This window comes from Eptatretus burgeri, chromosome 8 (assembly GCF_056783735.1).
Source record: "Eptatretus burgeri isolate ZD-2024b chromosome 8, Ebu_testis_v1, whole genome shotgun sequence".
Lineage (NCBI taxonomy): Eukaryota > Metazoa > Chordata > Myxini > Myxiniformes > Myxinidae > Eptatretus > Eptatretus burgeri.
In genome coordinates, this window is record NC_140968.1 from 54,794,740 (window position 1) to 54,815,974 (window position 21,235).

At 43.2% G+C, this 21,235-nt stretch overlaps 1 protein-coding gene across 4 annotated transcripts in view; it reads right to left on the minus strand.

Annotated features, from left to right (window-relative positions):
* Positions 1-21,030, minus strand: part of LOC147021774 (sterol regulatory element-binding protein 1-like) — an 84,722-nt gene extending 63,692 nt beyond the window's left edge. For 3 of the 4 annotated variants that reach the window (XM_085892091.1, XM_085892090.1, XM_085892089.1), the window contains exons 1-2: positions 20,769-21,030; positions 6,925-7,124 (exon numbers count right to left, since the gene is read on the minus strand). In XM_085892091.1, the coding sequence (XP_085748217.1) occupies positions 6,925-7,124; positions 20,769-20,874 (306 nt within the window). In that variant the 5' untranslated portion in view covers positions 20,875-21,030. The remainder of the gene's footprint in view (positions 1-6,924; positions 7,125-20,768) is intronic. The other variant, XM_085892088.1, reaches the window with a different exon arrangement.
* Between the last annotated feature and the right edge of the window lie 205 nt (positions 21,031-21,235).

A 21,235-nucleotide genomic window follows, 5' to 3' on the forward strand; every position in this document is an offset into this window, starting at 1 on the left:
TTTGTCTCCCAAGGGACACTGGATATCATTCACGAGAGTTGCAGGGACAGGCTTGTTGGCAGGGCAGAGCTGCTCAGGGAGCTGAGGAGTAAAACTGTACATTCACTGTCGGAGGACAAGGAGGCCGATGTGCGAGGAATCTCTGACAGGATACATCATCACCAGTGGTCAAGTGATTCTTATCCTGCTTACAGAGGAGTCAGTGCATTGTGTTCATTCAAGCCTGTCCGTCGGTGGAATGCAATTAGAGTGGAGGGTGGTGAGCTCTTGACAGAGTCCAACGTGAAGACCCGTCGGGCCGGTGACTTTGAGCGGCTTTGCCAGGCTGACCCACCAGCTATTGAGTTGGATGTCAGGGCTGTTGCTATATCCCTATTTTTGACCCTCCAATCAACTGTGAACCACCTTCATTTGTGGAAACACAGGCTGCAGTGAACCAGTCGAAAAGGGAGCAAAGCTCCTGGGATTTGTGGCGTCCATGGTGAACTTCTCAAGACTGGAAAAAATGCTGCACTCATGTTGTTGCATGCAGTTCTGTGCTCTGTTTGGAACACAGGCACCATCCCAACTGATTGGACGAGGAGCCTTGTTGTCCCTCTCTGGAAAGGAATGGGTGATTGCCAGAATTGCAACAACTACTGAGGGGTGACAACTGCTCTCAATGCCAGGCAAGGTCTTTGCTCAGATAATTGTTGATAGGGTTCGCCAACATCTGCTTGAGCACCAGCACTCACAGCTGTTTGGCTTCACATGAAAGAGGTCAACGATTGACCGTATCCTTCCTCTTTGGATCCTCACCGAACCCAGGCAGGAGTTTCAGTTGAGGCTGCTTGCAACCTATGCTGATCTCTGCAAAGCATTTGATTCAGTGAATTAGGATGCCCTCTGGAGGATCGTCGGTCTTCGTGGGGTCCCACCAAAGCTGACTGATCTGATTTCGGAACTATACTCTGGTACTGAGAGTGCTGTGAGGTATGTGTGGTGGTTACATCTGACTTATTTTCAGTTGTTATTGGAGTTCATAAGGGGTGTGCACTGGCTCTCATACTTTTCAATGCTTGCATGGACTGGATTCTGGAAACGATGTCAGAGAGATCGAGCTGTGGTGCATTGTTTGGGAATGTCAAGATCTCTGACCTTGATTTTGCAGATGATGCAGTCATCTTTACTGAGAATGTGGACATCCTTACATGGCCCTCAAGGCACTGAATGAGGAGTCGGAGCCACTGGGATTATGGGTCTCCTGGGTCAAGACTAAGATCCAGGCTTGCAATGACATATTGGATGCTGCTATCTTGACTCTACCTGTCTGTGGTGAGGATGTTGAGATCACAGAGAGATTCGCTTACCTTGGTAGTGATATTCATGTCTCCACATGTTGTGAGCCATCGGACGATAGACATCTGGGTCGGGCCTGGGGAACCATGGATTGACTTGACCATGGAGTGTGGCGGTGTGGGTACCTATGCAGAGGATGAAAGTCTGAGTCCTTAGGTCCTTGCTTCTTCCAGTGTTGCTCTACAGATGTGAGATTTGGACTCTGACCAAGCATCTGAGACAAAGACTTAACTCCTCCGGTACCAGGTCTCTTCGGAGAATCCTTGGCTATTGCTGGTTAGACTTTCTGTCTAAAGAGCATTTGTTGAGAGAGACTCAGATCAGATTTGTTTCCTGTATAGTCTGTGAGCATCAACTTCAGCTGTATGGGCATGTGGCTCGTTTTCCTGATGCCGATCTTGCTCACCAGATTTCTCAGCGAGAGAGCCTCGTGAGTGGAGGAGGCCAACGGACCAACCACATGCCACATGGTTGCAGCAGATTGATCGGCATCTCAAGGTGATGGGGATGGACTGGGCGTCTGCCTCGGTGATGGCCAGATGGAGGCCCCTGGAGCGGAAAGTGGACGTGGTGATGTGCAGCTCCATCTTATGCTTCCATATCTGACCTGGAATCGTGGTAGTTATCTTTTTCCTGCGGGCGGTGGCAGCACTGCCTGATCCCACATCCCAATATACACTTTATAGCGGCATTTGGTGGCCTTAAAATGGACGTCAAGGACAACATGTGATCGCTTAAAAACTCACCCAGATTCAGAAGTACCGACACCCAAAGGTCGGAGCCTCTCGATATTACGGTTCGACCGTGAAAGAGTAACGTACAAACAAACACAATGTGATGGTTATAAAACCGGCCTCCAGGTGTATGAACATTCATGACACGTGGAGTTCCCTAGTCAGTTATATCGTTAATATGTGCCCAGACAGATACCCACCCAATCTCTTGAGGGGAGCAGGACAAATGTGTTGTATGGGCTATCGTAGGTCTTCTTCCTCCTCCTTTATACCCCCAGTCTCCTTCCTTTATTCCTCCTTGAAATCCTATATTATGAATGGTTCATATATGGTGGTTGCTATTCCATGCACCACAGTACAATTCGTCTGTCTCTCTGTCTCTCTCTGTGTCTCTCTCTGTGTCTCTCTCTGTGTCTCTCTCTGTGTCTCTCTCTGTGTCTCTCTCTGTGTCTCTCTCTCTCTCTCTCTCTCTCTCTCTCTCTCTCTCTCTCTCTCTCTCTCTCTCTCTCTCTCTCTCTCTCTCTCTCTCTCTCTCTCTCTCTCTCTCTCTCTCTCTCTCTCTCTCTCTCTCTCTCTCTCTACCTCTCTATCTCAACCTCTCTCTCGCTCTCGCTCTCTCTGTCTCTCTCTGTCTATCTCTCTCTCTTATGACCATTTAACAGTCTTTGCATATACATCGGGTGCAACCTGCCACCCATAAATTTCCTCTCTTTCTTTTATTAACGCTCTCATACAGCAACACACGCAACCACATTCTGAAACACCGCACCAAAAACAACCACAAATTCAGATGATGAGGGAGAGAACAACGTTCCTGTTTTCAAATGAATTGGACGGGAAAGACCATTGGGTGGGAAAACCCATCAACGACAAGGTAGCATCAGCTCAGAAGGAGCACCTTAACTTGAGGATGATTGACAACCAAATGAGGCATTGACTCGTAAGCACACCAATGAGGACACGCTGTTGCGGGTCAAAGGGCAAGCCACAATCTGTGCTCCTGAGAACTCCCCCTCCGATTAACTCTCACCCCCCCCCCCCAAAGTTTCTGCCCCGTTCAAGATGCTTAAACAGGTGGAACACCAGACCGTTCACTGCTATTGGAACGCACTGGGGATCCTGAAACAACCTGGCTGCCTATTCCTGCTGAGGAAGGAGAGACCACCATTGGAGTTTGTGTTGAGGCCAGGACGAGCTGCTCCAGATGGCGCTGAGAGAATGGCGCAATGGTTGGTCAAATATGAGGCAGAGGCATGAGAGTGGAAGAGCCAGGAAGTCCCTAGCATGGGAAGATAGCTCCATACTGACATATACTATCTGTCTTTTGCTGTCCTCTAAGTGCTTATACTCTGTGCTTGTTGAACTGTTAACCATTTCCAACCTGCTTGCTTCATCCTTTCCTATATCGGCTTGATTTAGCAAGTCAAGACTAGATAGACGGGAAGTTCTGATATATGGGTGCGGGCTGAGGGCACGTACCTCAATTGACAACACCAAACCAACGGAAAAAGCAATGCATTTTAGAGCGAGGATCCTGCCAGGTTTGGCGTTATCAATCGGCATCAATAGTTATCCACAGCACGGCGGCCTGCAGGGCCAAAGGTCGGGAAGAGCCCAAGAAGTCCCCCTTGTGGTGAATCCTAAACCCCAATTTTGTAACAATACAAACACTTGGAAATATTTACAAAATTTCAGTGCTTTCAATGGACAACGTGCCGGAACCCCTTCGTAATTTTTTTTTCGTGCGGCGCCAGGTACCTGACCCAAGCTGGGTCACCTGATCAAGATCAGGGTGATTAGACTTTAGTAAACCATCAAGAACATTGATGTTGAAAACTGTAGCAACTGGAGGGGGAGCACTCGGGAGAGTGCAAAACCTTCGCCGCCAATACTGCTGGGTCACTCAAGTGAACCGTATATCTTATTCATTAAATATGTCAACAGTGCTGACAGTTATAGTTCTTTTCTCCAAGATTTTTTTTTTTGGGGGGGGGGGGGTTGGAAATCACTTAAAACATGTAGGAATGCAAAAACAAAAAAAAAATTTCTCTAACAATTTTTTTTTGGGGGGGGGGGTAACAATTCTTTTGGGGGGGTTGGAAATCACTTAAAACATGTAGAAATGCAAAAAAAAAATTCTCTCACAAATTTTCTTTTGGGGGAGGGGACCAAGTCCAAAATCTAATGGCATGATCCTTGGACCAAACCTAACCCCCCCCACCAAGTTTAGTCGAAATCCGTCAAGGAGTTTTTTCCGTAATACTGTTCACAAACAAACATACAAACAAACAGAAAGGGGTGAAAACAGTAACCTCCGATCTTCGATGGCGGAGGTTAAAAATTAACCCGAGAGTGCACCACAGCAATGGTGGGCCAAATAGCCTCATTTCCTTGTTTGAGGTCAGTTTATTGATTTTCAGACATACAGACTACATACACACGTAGAAAATTGCCTTGCTGGGGGGGGGGGTTGGGCAGGGTGTACCACTTTTGCAAAAGTAGTTGCTGGAATGAAGCACTATGTGCCTATCGATTCCACTAGTGTAGTTCGGTGATCGACCAAAGTTTGAAAATTTTCCCGCCTTTTTTGACCGCGGGCCGCCATTTTGAAATTTCAGGAAAAATCCACATTTTTGGAAATAATATTCTTTGTGTGTCGTAAATGATCCAGCTGAAAGAGGAATTAAGCTAGTGTCTGACTTTATTCATATGTGCAATGATGAGAAACAACGTCAAGCATTGCTACAGTGCGTGGAAGAGCACAGGAAGCTTTACCCAGACGATACAAAACAAACGCTATGTTCTCTATAAGATATCTGTGTGGTTGCTTGTTTGCTAGATTGTTATGTTGTCATATATGAAAACCATGTCGCTTAAAACATATTTGGTTGTTCTCATAATTAATTGATCATGCTCTCATTTGTACTCATTTGTACCAGTATACTGGGCCGGTGTATATCCCGGTTAAAATAGGTGTACCAGATCCCTGTGTCATAAGAGGCGACCAGGGTTGCGTCAGGAAGGGCATCCGGCGTAAAACATGTGCCAAATCACTATGCGGATCATACGGATGATCCGCTGTGGCGACCCCTAACGGGAGCAGCCAAAAGAAGAAGAAGCTCTCATTTGTCATTAATAATGTCTTTATGAAAACGCTACGACTGATATTCTGTAAATGCCTAACATTGTGCCGTGCAATAATTGTCAAAATATGGGATTTTCAGTGAAATTCCAAAATGGCAACTCCTTCTCAAAATGTTGGGACAAGCTGTGAATAATATTTACGGGTACTTCCTATCATACTGGTGCCTACTGAAGTGCATTCGGCCATCTAAACACAGAGAAATATATTTTAAAAAATATTAAAAATCAATATTATTTCCAAAAATATGGATTTTTCCTGAAATTTCAAAATGGCGGCCCACGGTCAAAAATGGTGGGAAAATTTTCAAACTTTGGTCGATCACCTAACTTCACGAGTGGAATCGATAGGCACATAGTGCTTCATTCCAGCAACTACTTTTGCAAAAGTGGTACACCCTAGTATAGTTTTGGGGGTCGTGCCCATGACCTGACCATGGGTACCCCTAGCAAGTATGCAAAATTTGGTGGAGATTACCCCAGTAGTTTATTTTCTGTGATTTTTGGCTGTACAGACACAAACATATGGAGAATTGCTTGCTGGGAGGAGGGGGCTGTAACCATGACATGACCCCCAGCATATATGCAGAACTGAGAGTGGATTGGTCTAGCCACACACATGGAAATCAAAAGTGGGCTTCCCACCCTCACATCGGGTGGGGGGGAGGGGGGAATTTTTTTTTTTGGTGTTAGCATGTTTGCAAGGTTTGGTGGAGATTGGGCCCAGTCATTATTTTCTGATTTTCAGACCTACACAAACATACAAACATAATTTATTTGTGGGGTGGGTGTGCCCATGACCTGAATCTGGGTACACACAGCAGGTGTGCATGATCTGATGGAGACTGACCCAGCCATTTTTTCTACGATCTTCTGACCAACACAAACATAGACAGTGTCTAGGGGGTTAGAGATTAAAACCTTGCCCAGATTCTGAAATACCTAAACCCAAAATTTGGGAGCTCTAAGTGCTACGGTTCAGCCATGAAAGAATAACGTATAAACACGCAAACAAGCAGACAAGCAGCTGAAAATACTGAAAAGATATGTACATTTTATTACTTCATGTTCTCCGCATACTCAAAACAAAGGTTTGTTGAAAATTTGATGACAAAAGCTCAAATGATAAAGAGGTTGTGGCCTGGATACACACTGAAGCTCAAATGGTAAATAAAGAAACAAGGAAGCGATTACAAAACCCGGCCGGTCCGCTCCGTGCAGCGGTAGACGGGCTAATAAGGCCTATTGGTACTCACTGTGACTTTGCCCTTTGACATTTTGACCAAATTATAAATTGATTTTCTCCATATTTGCAAATAGAGGTTTGATGAAAATTTGATAACAAAAGCTCAAACGGTAAAAAAGTTACGGCCTGCACAAACACACTGAAGCTTAAATGGTAAATAAATAAAGAAACACGGAAGTGATTATAAAACCCAGCCATCTTGCGCTGATGCGAGGTGGCGGAGCTGATAAGGACTGTTTTTATTTACTGTGACTTTGCCCTTTGACCCAATTCATATTCTGTATAATTCTCATAATAAAGGTTTGATGAAAAATTGATGACAAAAGTTGAAATGGTTAAAAAAAAGTTATGATCTGGACAGACAGACAGACAGATAGAAGCAGTGGCAAATCCCTGTCTCCCATGCAAAAAAAAAAAAAACAAGAATAAACCATTTAAACATGTACAGCACCTCTAAAAACCAACCTGCTGCGAATGCGTGGCTGCAGTTAGCATCTGAATCTGGTTGGGAGTAATAGAAAAGCAGGTAGGAATGGCAGAGTTCTGCATTGGGGAAGCTGGCAGAAGGGGTGCTTCCCTCACAGGTGTCGCTGGAGGCACTTCCGCCCGGTTGTCAAATAAACCAACAAAATCGGTTCCCTGTGTATCCATGTACTGCAACATTTCTGGAAAAAGAACAATGTATTTATGCAAACAGCAGCTCAGAATTCAAGCTTCCACAACAAACAAACAAACACCATATTAATGTATTCAATATGTTCCCTTAAAAGTTCCTTTTGATGTAGGAGGAGGCTACTAAACCCATTAAGCCAGAAAAAGGGATCCCAGCCTATGGTTTTTCCATACTCCACACTTTTAAATACTGAGCATCAAGCGAGGAAGCAGCACAGACCATTTTTAAAGCCTTTGGTATGACTTGCCCAGGGTTCGAACCCCAGACCTCCCACTCAGAGCAGATACTCTCAACCATTACACCACCGAGGATGTTAGGATAGGCTGGCAAAGAATACTTAGGTACAAAAGTTCATTTTTGGTGTGCAAATTCGAGACTCATGGAAGAGCGAGGTGACGGAGGATAAAACAGCAATGTGCTGACAGTTGGGTCGTAGGTCTACAGGTGGCCACAATAAGCAAGGGAATGCACAAACATGAAAAAGAGGGGAGTGGGGAGGGGAGGTAACACATTAACCTGCAAGGAAGATGCTCGAGTTACCTAGGGTTCGTGGGGGAAAGAAAATATCGCGTGGGGAATAGGAATGCACCACTTGCTTGAAGTGCAAGTGAAATGCCAAAATTCTACAAACAGGAGATAAACACCAAAAGAGTGAATGTGAGTGGAAAACCTGGATTTTTGGAGTTTAACCAGTCACGGTGTTATTGCAATTTTTGTGAATGGCAAAAAAAAGGTTATATTCTTTGATATAAAGCAGATAAAATACAATTTAAACTCTGAATGGACCAATATTGTAATTGGACCAATGACCAATGGATCATACCGATATTGTAAAATTATTTAACCATCATTAATTTTAACACCACATGTTGGGGAACCAGAGTGAGCTGTCGTGCAAAATAAGAGTTGGAGGTGGGGATGGATGGTATCATTTGTTTGGATGTATTGTTTGGTAGATATATACATACATCTTATATATTATTTCCGAGTTTGTGGTTTCGTGTCGCGCTATCTTTCACTTTGTTCTGCACTCGAGTAACGTGATATTCGGCTTACATTATCTCAAAGACCATATGAGGTGCATGGTACAAAAAAAGTAAATAAAATGGTTCTGAAACAGTGAAATCGTATTCCACTTACTGCATAAAAGTAAAATTACAACTGATACTCTGCATCAGTTCCTTTCTCAAACACACCCACCCCAACATGTCGCGCAGAGCGTGGGTTATGCTAGTTCCTCATAGATTCTAGGTTGTGCTCTGCAAAAGCTCTTGCGAAAACAAGTTTAGGCCCAAACTTTAAACTCTTGCATGCAACAATTTTTGCCCAAAAATTAGGGGGAGGGAAAATACATTTGAGATTTACATGGGATCACCTTTCACGAAAATATATTGTTACATTTGTGTGGGGGGGGGGGTAGATATTACCTGAGAGCAGATAGAAGTGTATAGAAAAGCATGGTCCGTGTACGAGTATACAGCCAATCTCAACGTAATAAGTAGAGAAACGTAGCTTAAGAATTGTCTTGTTTGAATGTGCACCATACAGGGGGTGGTGTGTGGTAATAATTAATTAGGGGTTAAGGTTAAGGAAATTGTACATTTTACCCCTTGTAATGTCCCACCGGATGGGACCGGCTAGCATTGGGGCTCTGCTGGGCAGGGTAGAGAGGGGGCGAAGCTATGGATGCCTCGAGGGGGGAGTGATGTTTAGAGAGTGAAGGGAGGCACCTGGATTGCGTGGGTTCGGTGCGTCGAAGGACATTCTGAGGAGAAATTGAGTGCCTCTGAGGAGAGCTCTTGGAGATCAACCTGCCTGCCTTCACCCTGTGCCTGTTTCGTCTGCCAGCTGCTTGTTCGTTGTCCTCACCACCTCATCGCCTGCTTGTCCGACCTGCTACAGTGCCACCCTCCCTCCTCCGACGTCCCCACCACCAGAGATAAGCCACCCAGTTCTTCATCGCTTACCCTGTCTGTGATTGAGTCCAGAACGAGGTGCCTTTGATTTCTTTAGATTTATTTTACCTCACTGTATACAATTAATTAATTAATTATTGCATTCCCTTCCTTCCCTCTAAACCCGCCGCCATATTCCTTTGCTGGGTCAATCTTCCCCGAGTTTGTTTGTTTCAGGAATAAACATGTTGGTTACATAAAAGCGTTAAGGTTCTCATGTTTCTCCTCACAACCATGCGCACGTAAAGCCGCCATAATTGACGCAGTCCGAGGGAGTTAAAGCCAGTTCAGCCTATCCGTTCAGTGGTCCTTGTGAACACACCACTTGAGCATGACAATTGGCGTCGAAGTGGGATTTTTCGAACCTTCTTGAACACGAAAATTGGTGTCAGGAGTGGGATTTTTGAACCCACTGGACCTCCATGACATTGGGATTTTCAAACTCCAAATTTGGAATGAGCACTCCTGATGAAAACGACAATTGGTTTATCAGGAGTGGGATTTTTTGAACGCCCTTCAACACGTCAATATATATATATATATATATATATATATATATATATATATATATATATATATATATATATATATATATATATTAACAAGCTTGCCCACTAAAAACGGCTCGCAGTCACACGATCCCTATTAAATTGCTGTGGCACTTGGCGGGTATGCCGGCAATGTTTGGGAAGTCTTGGCGTTCCATAGTACCACTTGCATTTTGCACAATGCGTAGTTTTGTCATTCCCCGTGTACGGTCTGTCGTCTGCTACCAGCTATGTTGTACTGCTATCCCATGCATGTGCACGGGTATCACTAGTATATATGTATTGTTACGGTTCTTGGAACCATATGCATACAAACATACATTTGTCCCAAAGTCAGTTATTCCGTTAAATATATGTGTAGATAGATCCCTACCTTGTGTGTAGTGGGAAGACACTGGGGTGCGTTGCGATGTTTTTTTAGTTAGATTAATAATTCATTATATCCCATCCACGATGACCCACGGTACCATCTGCCTGCTCGCACCTTCATCTCGCTTGCTACTCTCGCATGGGCTGAACAAGTGCGTGTTCGCCTACTCACCCAATCGGCGACTCACTTCCGAGGCAGAATCTTTGTGCAGTACCTTTTTGGCGAGTCCGAACACACGTGGAGTGGGCGGGCTTCCCGGTATGGCTGAAAACCCCACCCAAAAAGGGCGGCCCCATGGAAGCCCCGTACAATCAGGGTGAACAGTGACGTCGGCTTCACCAAGGCCCTCCCCGCTGAGGGAGATCTATAAATTACGACACGATTCGTTCAGAGTGGTCTGGTGAGCTGGTAAGTGAGTCGTCTTGAAGGAGCGTTGGAGTGAGGAGCGTTGGAGTGAGACAGTTTGTCGGATGATAGCAAAAGAAAGGAGGAAGGTCGTGGAGTGGTTGCACTCTTTGGGGGTTGTTCGTTTCGAGTGTGAGAGAGCTGGGAAGACCTTGACCGGGTCTCTCGTAGTGTCCTGTCTGCAGCACGGATCCCCGCCTCGGACTCTGCTCTATTCGACCCGGGCTCTTTCGCAGACAAGGTCTCCACGCGTGCGGCCGTGGACCGAGCCGCACGACCATTGACACCTGGGTTTATTTTCCTTCGCAATACACCTGGGTTTATTTTCATCTGAGTGTGCGTCTGAGTGTGTGGTGCCGTCTTTAAGTAGAACTGTTTAAGTGTTTAATCATTGTAAATCTGGCCTGCATATCCCACAATAAGTCTGCTCTGAGTCCTTTTGTAAGTTTATTGTAAATAAATTATTGTGGAAATGTTCCCAGGTCGTTTTCGTCTTTTCCTTCATTGGTCCAGCATAGTTTGGATCTAAGTTTAGCCGGTCTTATCCCAGATAAACTGTTCATCCTAGCCGGTACGTCCTTGGTAGTTCCGCTCGGCTGCATCCGAACCAGAAAGGTAGTTGGTAGAGTGATCCAGTTCGGGCAAGACGTACCGAGGGTGTGGTTCCCCGGTAGATGACACCGCGTGGTTAATTAGGTAAATTGGTTCGAGACAAAAAGACCCTACGCTACGCGATGGAGGTATTGGTGTCCATGGTCGGTTAAGTGACCCGCCTCCTCACGGAATCATCCGTGAGCGACGGCCGACAATTCCGGAGAGTCAGGTGGGAATCGACGTAACTTTCCCCACCGAGCGGTCGTTCTCCCCACCAGACATCTGGCCCGCATATATATATATATATATATATATATATATATATATATATATATATATATATATATATATATATATATCTATATTAGGTATCAGCAGAAAGGTTTTAGCCCAAGCTGCAGTTTGAAAGAAAAAGGATTTTGATTACATCATTTATGCATCACCAGAGCTCAAAAGGTATAGATCTTATCAAATTGTAGATGTTAAAGGGAATTGAAAATCTTGGTACCTCTTCAATATAATAACTGAAATATTACTAAAGAAAGTAAACTCATGAACAAAGTTTTTGTGAGCAAGATATTCCTCAAAAGTAATGTAATCATTATGTTAACCCCTTATGTTGTTCAAACCAAATATTGCCAAAATTGGGAAATTTCCAGAAAAAGATCCATCCATCGGGACTATACTCTGTATAGAGCGTCAATGCTACCAAAGCAGTCAGCTGGGCGATTGGACACAATCCTGGATAAGTTGCCAATCCAACACAGGATACTCAAATGGCTCAACCATCCCAGCGATCTGGTACTCATTTTGCCAACCTCAGAAGGATGACAGGCTGAGTCAACTCCACCTGGTATTAATTCAACAGCCAAGCAGGATTCAAACTCAGAACCTGAGGATCCCAAGCCCACCACCCTAACCATTAAGCCAACAGTAGGCATAGGAAAAGAGGTAACCTGCATAATTTTACATTCTCCTGTTTTTGTTATTTTATTCATCTGTGTTGATGTGTAATTCATTTTTAGCCGCGTCTCGCGTCTCGCGTAACGCACGTGGCGCACGTGGCTGGCTCGAAGAGAGCTCCGCGTTGTTCTTGTTCTTCTTCTGCTGGTGAAGACAAAACCTTGAGGACTCGGCTCTTTTATATACAGGATCCGGAGCTCCTTAAATACTAAACACCTGTACACATCCTCGCATTGAGGGTGCCTTTTGAGAGCGTCTATCATCAACTTTTAAATATATTCGGACATTTGCTTTAAAGTTTCGAAAAGTTGACGTTGCTATTTAAAGATTATTCCATTTAATGTGTTGTAATTTCGTAAATACACGATTTTCTCGTCATGAACAGGAGCCTCCATGACGGGTCTCGCTATTGGTTCCATCAAGGCACGTGACAAAATAACGGAAGTTGTTGTTGATATTGCCCTTGGGACGCGGCTCTTGGACACATTTGTCCTTGTTATTTCAGGTTTGTTGCGACAAGCCCACAACCATCATGGAACCTCTGCGGGACTAATCGATTCAAGTTGGTCGGAAAAAGAAGACCCCCGATGAGACAGATTACAACTTCTGTATAATCTGCCAGAAGAAAATATTGTCTCCTTTTCAGAAAATCACAAGTCGAGACTATGTATCATTACTGCAAGCTGTAACGCAGGTTGAAGAGAGAAAAGGAAACAGTCACCAAAATGAAACATCTAGTCACACAGAGAAGATGATCAATCCCTCCAGATATATTAGTACATATGTCACAAACATTTCAACAGCCTAATTGGCTTCATACAACTAGTTAGTAGTGGCAAAAGAGAGGGGATTGAAAGCTCTAACAGTCTAACCATAGCACAAGATGAAAACTGGCATAAAGTAGAACCTATATGTCTGAAAACATTCATTGAAAAAGGGGGAAAAAAAAAAAAACACCCACACAGAAGACTAAACAACAACAAATACAAGAAAGTGATGTGATAAAAAGTCTATGCTATGCACAAAACCGAAATGACTCAGGGGAAATGTAATTTTTTTTCCACATGAATGGGCAAAGCTACCCGAGCTCACTGTTTAAACCAGATCAAGGACATCCATCTGGATGTGGGATGAGAAAAAACAACGAGGCAGATTGCATCACGGCTTTGAAGAGTACAATGGGCTCTCACTGGGAGGAGCTGGATGAACTTCCTCCTTCCAAAGAAAAGACAGCCATGCTCGTTGATGCGATGGCATTCCTTCAACGTTTTCAAGGGATGGAATGCACCGATTTTTGATCAACAGCAAAAGCACCTTCACAAGATTCTGAGTCGTATTATTGTATTATCATATCCATTTATGGCTCGCAGTGGAGCTTGTGTGTAAATCACATGGAGGGCAGAGGCATTCATAGACATCTGTATTCCTAAAATTATTGCAATGAAAAGGACATTCGTAAACAACAGACAAACCTTTAGTATACAGCATAGGATTTGGATTTTGTACCGATGCCCCTACGTCGTGAACCCGGGGGTTCATACGAGACCATGAACAGGTGAACCCTGGCATGAGTGTCACTTTACAACTTACACAATTCATTTTGATAAATAAACAGATGATTGGTACTACAGAACTTTAATATGGATACAAACAAACACGACATAATAGTGACCGAAGCTTTTCGTGCTGCACTTCTCAGGGTAAAAATCGCAGCAAGTGAAGAAAGAAGTGAAGGCGTGTGCTTTATGCGCAGGTCTCAATAAGGTAGACGCTGATTGGTTCAACCGTAAGGACGTCACGGTTAATCCGAACGCCCATTGGTCGGCTCATCATCTTCACGCAATATGTTGGATTTGCACTTCAAACCTTCGTGATGATTGCCCTTTCCAGGTCATCCTGATATCGACTGGACATTTGTCCGGACCAATCTTCCGATCTTTTGTCGTGTTTAGAAACTTGTGTGTGTATCTCTTAACGATATGCTCAGGATAACCATTCTCACCGAGTATATTCATGATTTTGTCAATTTCAGCAGGAAGATTACAAGGTGAACAAATCCTCTGTGCTCTGTTAACCAGGATATTGATAAAGACAATTTTGTACCTCGTGAAGCTGTAGGAGTCCCACTGAGTATACTGCCCTATGAAAGTCGGCTTCCGGTAGACGGATGTTGTGAAACCAAGGTTGGATCTATCAACCAACACGTCCAAAAACGGTAACGTGTTCGACGATTCCAGCTCCGTGGTAAACTTCAACGCTGGATGGAGAGTATTGAGCCATACCTTGAAATTGTAACATGCCGTCCGAGACTCAAACAAAGCAAAAATGTCATCAACATACCGATAGTATACGATGGGGGATCGACCCCTTGCCGACCAGTCAGTTTCTGCATTCAATGATGGCCTACAAAGATAATTGCAAGAGCTGGGCCTAATGGAGAACCCATGGCCACACCGTCCGTTTGAACATACATCATGTTGTTAAAACTTAATTCCACCTTCCTTGTTGCTGTGTTCATCAATTCCACGAAGACGTGTTCCGAGATCATCGCTTGCTCCAGATCGGTGTGATACAACAAACGTGCGCATATCTCAATCATCTCCATCAATGGTACCTTCGTGTACAAGCTTTTTAATATCAAAGGATGCCATGATGTTGTGCTCACTTGTCGGTGTTTGAGCTCTCATTGATTCTGCAAATGTGAAAGAATCCTTGACCACAAAATGAGGAAGTGAATCCAATACTGGTTGCAGTACCTCTCCCAACCACTTGGCAAGTTCATGTTGTGCTGATCGCACTATGGACAGTATCAGTCTTAGAGGGATATTCTCCTTGTGAATCTTCGGCAGGCCGTACATTCTTGGACGTTGGGCTCCAACAGGTTTAATTATGCCGTACACCTCCTTTGATAGTTCTCCACGTTTGAGAAGCTACAACAGTCGTTTGACGATCTGACCTTCCACCTGAAGCGTGCGATCAGATCATGTTCCGTTCCACCGCACAAATGGTGAATGGACCTCAGGGGAAACCCATCCCCCCTCTCTCCAGGATGTGGTTGCAAATGTCGATCATCGACGAACTTTGCTCCAGCCAATGGGATCTCGAGGTGAAGATGATGAGCCGACCAATGGGCGTTCGGATTAACCGTGACGTCATTACGGTTGAACCAATCAGCGTCTACCTTATTGAGACCTGTGTATAAAGCACACGCCTTCACTTCCTCCTTCACTTGCTGTGATTTTTAGCCTGAAGAGTGCAGCACGAAAAGCTTCGGTCACTATTATGTCGTGTTTGTTTGTATCCATATGACAATTCATTTTATCGAATCGTATTTACCTCCGCCATCGAAGGTGAAGGAGATTATATTTTCACCCCTTTCATTCTGTCTGTCTGTTTGTTACTTACGAAATCTTATATTGATGACTTCCGTCCTCTGTTTGTGTGTTTGTTTGTAGGCACGATAACTCGAGAACGGAAGAAGCTACCAATGTCAAATTACACCAAGTGATTCAGGAGGGTGATGGCTAGTGCTGATTAGATTTTGGTCAAAATCGGTCAAAGGTCAAGGTCACAGTGAGGTCAAACATCCAAAACATTCGATTTTTTTGATGGTTTGGTACAGAATCATCATAGAAACTTCTGGTTTGCGTCGCGACCTCTGGAGACAGCTTTTATTAGACAAGGTCAGAAGTCAAGTTGACGATTTCGTAAGTACCAGTCTATGACTGCTTGTTTGTTTGTTTGCATGCAGGATATCTCAAAAAGTTGTGGACAGATCCCGATGAAATTTTGTGGACAGGTTCAGTGTGTGACAAGGACGAAGTGTTTAGATTTTGGTGAAGATACGGATCTGGATCCGGCTACTAGAATTTTTAAAGTGATTCTTCACCATTGAGAGATAGGGCTAAAAATGATATATAGCACAATATCTCAAAAAGTTGTGGACGGATTCGGACGAAACTTAGTGGACACGTTAAGTGTGTGGCAAGGACGAAATGATTCAATTTTGGTGAAGATCTGAATCCGGATCTGGACACCAGAATTATTTAATTTTCAAAGTGATTCTTCACCGTTGAGAGATGGGGCCAAAAACGACATAATACTGTATAGCATGATACTTCGAAAATGTATTGGGCCCGATATGTTCTCGTGGATCAGGCATTACGTGGCGAAGGTATGCGCTCTTCCGAGTGCCCTTCTAGTTTTGAAAGGTATCATCTTCAACATCCAGAAGCAAATTCTCGCAAGATTAGACATTATTCATAGAAGGTGTACCCTTTGCAAGCGACCAAAAAAAAAAAATTACCTTCACCTCTACAATGATATTTGATGTTCTCAGGCTTGTATGAACGTCTGAAGGTGCTGAAGCGAATTACGACTCGCCCATCGATTTATGTTTTGCATCATTTACAGGTCGGTTTCTAAAAAAACCAAAAAAAATATTCCAACAGGATCTGAGAGACGAATGTCATATTTCTAACCTCACAATGATTCAAGATATTGGAGAAATACTTTGGGACTATATGACTTCAGAATTTGGATTGACCTTTGCATGTCGCAGATTTGTGTTCACTTGCATGCGAGGAGTTATCACGTTTGGGTTATAAATGGACTCTCTCTCTAATTCAGATGTTTGTACAAAATGCATGTACAAGTTATGGTGTTTGAAGTCACTCAGGAAGTGTTGCACTGGTGCAGATTATTCACTTGATATTGGAAGGAAACAGAATAGTGAAGAATATTTTATAAAGGGACAATGATGATAAGAGTCGCAGCACAGCTCGTGGTACGAATCCAACCCAAACAACCTCTGAGGATCCCTGATGTAATAGCGCAAAGCAATATCCTTGAAAAAGCCCTCAATGTCAAACAAGGACCAACATTCCACCTTGTGTGATACAGGGGGAATCCCAAGCCCACACGGGGAAATTTGAAGCTTCAGATGATGAAGCCATATGGAGTCCTCCTGGAAGAATAGTTCAGAATATTACCGGATACCACTTTTTCAAAATGTCTACTTTTACAACGGTCTGCACCGAATATTACATTCTGACCCTGGTTGATTGATTCACCGAGGCCTTGGTTCAGAACATCACACCATCTGTAAACAACACATCACCATGGACTAATTGGGGAAGCTAGAAGTTCCACCGAAGTTCCGAGCGCCATTCTAGGCACACACTATTTTGACGAGGTATAAAAAAAAACCAGAGTTGGTGTCAAAGCCACCCAATGCTCGCCTGTTTATACATTGATCGTTTTTAAAAGACGAGTCTAATAATATTTTTTAAAAAGCATTGCAGTGGTCTGATTGAAATAATTTTAAAGCAATATATGTATTTGTATATTGTAATCAGTAAACTAGTACACATATTAAATGAATGGCAAGCGTCTAGTATAAACAGGCGAGCATTGGGTGGCTTTGACACCATCTTAGGTTGAAATTAAAATTTTTTTTTAAATCATTTGTTAATTTCAACTTCACTACACCAATAGTATACCCCCAAAGGAACCTCCATGCCAAATATCAGCATCCAAGTACACATATTAAATGAATGGAAAGCTTCTAAATAACTTGCACCAAAAACTTTAACGTTGATGTGCTTCAAAAAAGTTAGTTCAAAACAGGTCAAAAATTTAAAACATTTGAAATTATTTTTTTTAATTTCAACTTCACCACATCGATAACACTGGGCTGCATTTGAAATATTTTTTTTTCAGAGGTCTAGGTTTTCTCAACGGTTCTTACATGTTTTTTGCATGCTGAATTCAGAAATGTATCTAATTTCACGCAATGAGGTCAAGTTTTTGATGTGTTTGTTTGGAGGCACGATAACTCGAGAACGGAAGAAGCTACCAATGTCAAATTACACCACGTGATTCAGGAGGGTGATGGCTAGTGCTGATTAGATTTTGGTCAAAATCGGTATCTCAATTTTAAGGAAAGAAATAATCAAAATTTCTGTTTTTTTTATTCAAAATCAGACTTACATTGACAGAAGATGTACAAACTATACATATAATGACACACAAGTACACTTAATGTGGAAGAAAGTGCCTTCTCAATTACTTTCATTTCAATTTCAGAAAAATATAGATAAATCGTTGTTTCTGGCAACACCCAACTTCAGTCGCTCGAGCAGTCGCCGTTTTCCTTCGTCTTTTTAATGTTGAATTTCACATTAACGGTACTTGTGCGTCATTTTATATATAGTTTGTACATTTTCTGTCAATGTCAGTCTGATTTTGAATTTTAAAAATGATAATTAAAAGCACATAAATTTTGATTTTTTTTTCATTAAAATTGAGATAGAAGATAGATTTTTGATTGAGAAAAACTTGACCTGATTGAGCGAAATGAGATACATTTCTAAATTCAGCATGCAAAAAGCATATAAGAACCGTTGAGAAAATCTCGACCTGTGAAATGACGCAGACCAGTGTAATATACCCCAAAGGAACCTCCATGCCAAATATCAGCATCCTAGTACACATATTAAATGAATGGCAAGCTTCTAAATAACTTGCACCAAAAACTTTAACATTTTCACACTCATGCTGACGCTCATGCTCACGCTGGAGGTGTCGCTATAGCTCTCTGTTCTTCGAACAGGCGAGCTAAAAATGAAGTATTCTGTTCAAAAGGATAGTGCAGAGGTAGTGCACTTAACTTTGAGCATCTGAGTTCGATTGTCGGCCCGAATATAAACCGTCAGACTGGTGTTTTGCAGGCGTAGGTTGCGTCACAAAGCATGCCATCTCAAAGATGGATGTGATCCCGGCCGATAACATTAGTTGGTGGACGTTGAAGATCCAATGCTGTCTTTTAATGAAGATAGTAGGTCAGTTATTGCCATCACTGAAAATATTACAAGTTCCTGCCCATATCAGGCACAGTGGAATATCAATCCTGGCCAGCCGGTTTGTGAAAGACTTGAGCCAACCAAACATACCCAGTGAGCCACTGACCGATATGATGGGACAAAGCAGAGCAAGAAGTGGAAGAACGGGAAGACGAAGAAGCAGCAGAGAAGGAAGAAGAGGAGAAGCAGAAGAGGAAGAGGAGGAGGAGGAGGAGGAGGAACAGGAGAAGAAGACAAAAAGAAAAAATAATGTGTGAAATAATCAGTCAGCTTTACTCATTTCATTGTAATGCGGGGTGACATACAAGTAGTACTCAAATAGCTTAATTAGGCAGACAAACTCATAGCGTGTAATGTCTAGTACTTGGGACGTTGCAGAATAACAACGCATCACACCTGTTTGATACAAAAATAGTTTGAGGAGTAGGAAAGGTACAAGTTAGATTTATACCAAACTTTCACCATTAATTCAATGAAGCAACAGGAGCATCACATTAGGACTCATCAACATCTAACACCCTCCAAATGCCATACAATATGGACTCGTCAACCTCCTGAAGGAATGGTTCAGAATATCACACAATCCATAAAAATTCAGACTCATCCACAGGTAACACTGAAATAAAAGTGAGTGGTTCATTCAGAATATCAGCGGAAACCATTTTCCATGCTTAACAATGTACGCCAGAGTCATGTTGCTGCCACAATTAATTTCAGGAATTTGGGAAATCATTCAGATTTATATATAATTCCTCAATGTCTGTGTACATACTGTTTTGTGTGGTCGTGTACAAACGATCACTAAAACAGCTCATCCTAGACCACTGCAGGACGACATACTCCCTGCCGCACTCAAGTTGCCGAATGGACCGTATAATCGCCATGCTTACCACGTGTGGGTTGGTGAGTGAGAGCAACCACAGTCCACAAGATTTGAGTTCACACAAGCCAGAGGAGAAAGAATTATTGAACCACTCAACCAAGCAGCCAACTCCGTGCGTGTGTGCGTATACACGTGTGTGTGTGTGTGTGTGTGTGTGTGTGTGTGTGTGTGTGTGTATATGTATGTATATGCGTGTGTGTATGTATATGTGTGTACGTGTGTGTGTGTGTGTGTGTGTGTGTGTGTGTGTGTGTGTGTGTGTGTATATGTATGTATATGCATACGTGTATGTATGTATATACGTGTGTATGTATGTATATGCGTGTGTGTATGTATATACGTGTGTGTATGTATGTGTGTGTATGTATGTGTGTGTATGTATGTGTGTGTATGTATGTATGTATGTATGTATATATATATATATATATATATATATATATATATATATATATATATATATATATATATATATATATGCGTGTGTGTGGATTCATTGTGCGTCATCATTCCCATCCAATCACAGGACTCAGGATGCCTCGACGCAGAGTTAGTTTTCCATGTACAGGGTTGTATTGATTTATCCATTCTCTGAATGTATTTCTGTTGTTGTTGATGTTGATGCTGCAAGCGGAGGAGGGTTGTGGGAGAATAGAAGGTAATCCAAGAAGTGTAAGAGTGTATATTGTATAACCATCGATATCATGAATCGCCATTGACAGGGTCCTCCTGGAGGACGGGTTAACATTGTGTACATAACCGAATTTACCACTTCCTCCAAACTGCCCACTCTCACAACATCCTGAACGTGCCGAATGTTTCCTCACGTCCGGCTTTACGTTACAGCTTGTATGTACAGTAGTGTTACTGTACTGTGTTACTGTACTGTGTTACTGTACTGTGTTGTGTTGTGAATACACATCGCAACAAGGAAGCAAAGGTCAAGACCCTGTCCAGGGATAACTCGGGAAACGGGACTTGGACCACCTCAAAGCTTCCATCTTTCACACTCTCTCGATCTCCGTCCCTCCCCGTCGCTGGGCCCCACTTGCTCTCACCGTCGATGTCGCCGAGCAACGCGCTGTCTATTTCGCCAGGTCCAGGCAGCGTCGCGTTCAACCCGTCCAGCTCGGAATCCATACCAGTCAGTGCCATCCCCTCCATGTCTCCGTTTGCCGAGAGACGTCACTTTCACCTCTCTATTTCACCTCCGAGTCCCACTCTCTCCATTAGAGGACAACGCATGGCCCGGCGCTCCGTCTCTCACCATCCGCATGTCGCCGATGAAGGCCGCACGTCATCACCCGCGCGCCCCGCGCCACGCGAGCCTTGACCAATAACGAAACAACCTGCAATGGGGTGATTCCGCGTCACGTTACGTAATCACAACGTCATGGGAATCCCCACACGCCCCAAACATTTAAATACTTCGTTTGTTTGTCCTTTTACCTTCGCCCCCCTCCCCCTCCTTATCTTCCTCTTTTCTATCTATCTATCTTCTTTTTGAATTTAATGGCACATTTAT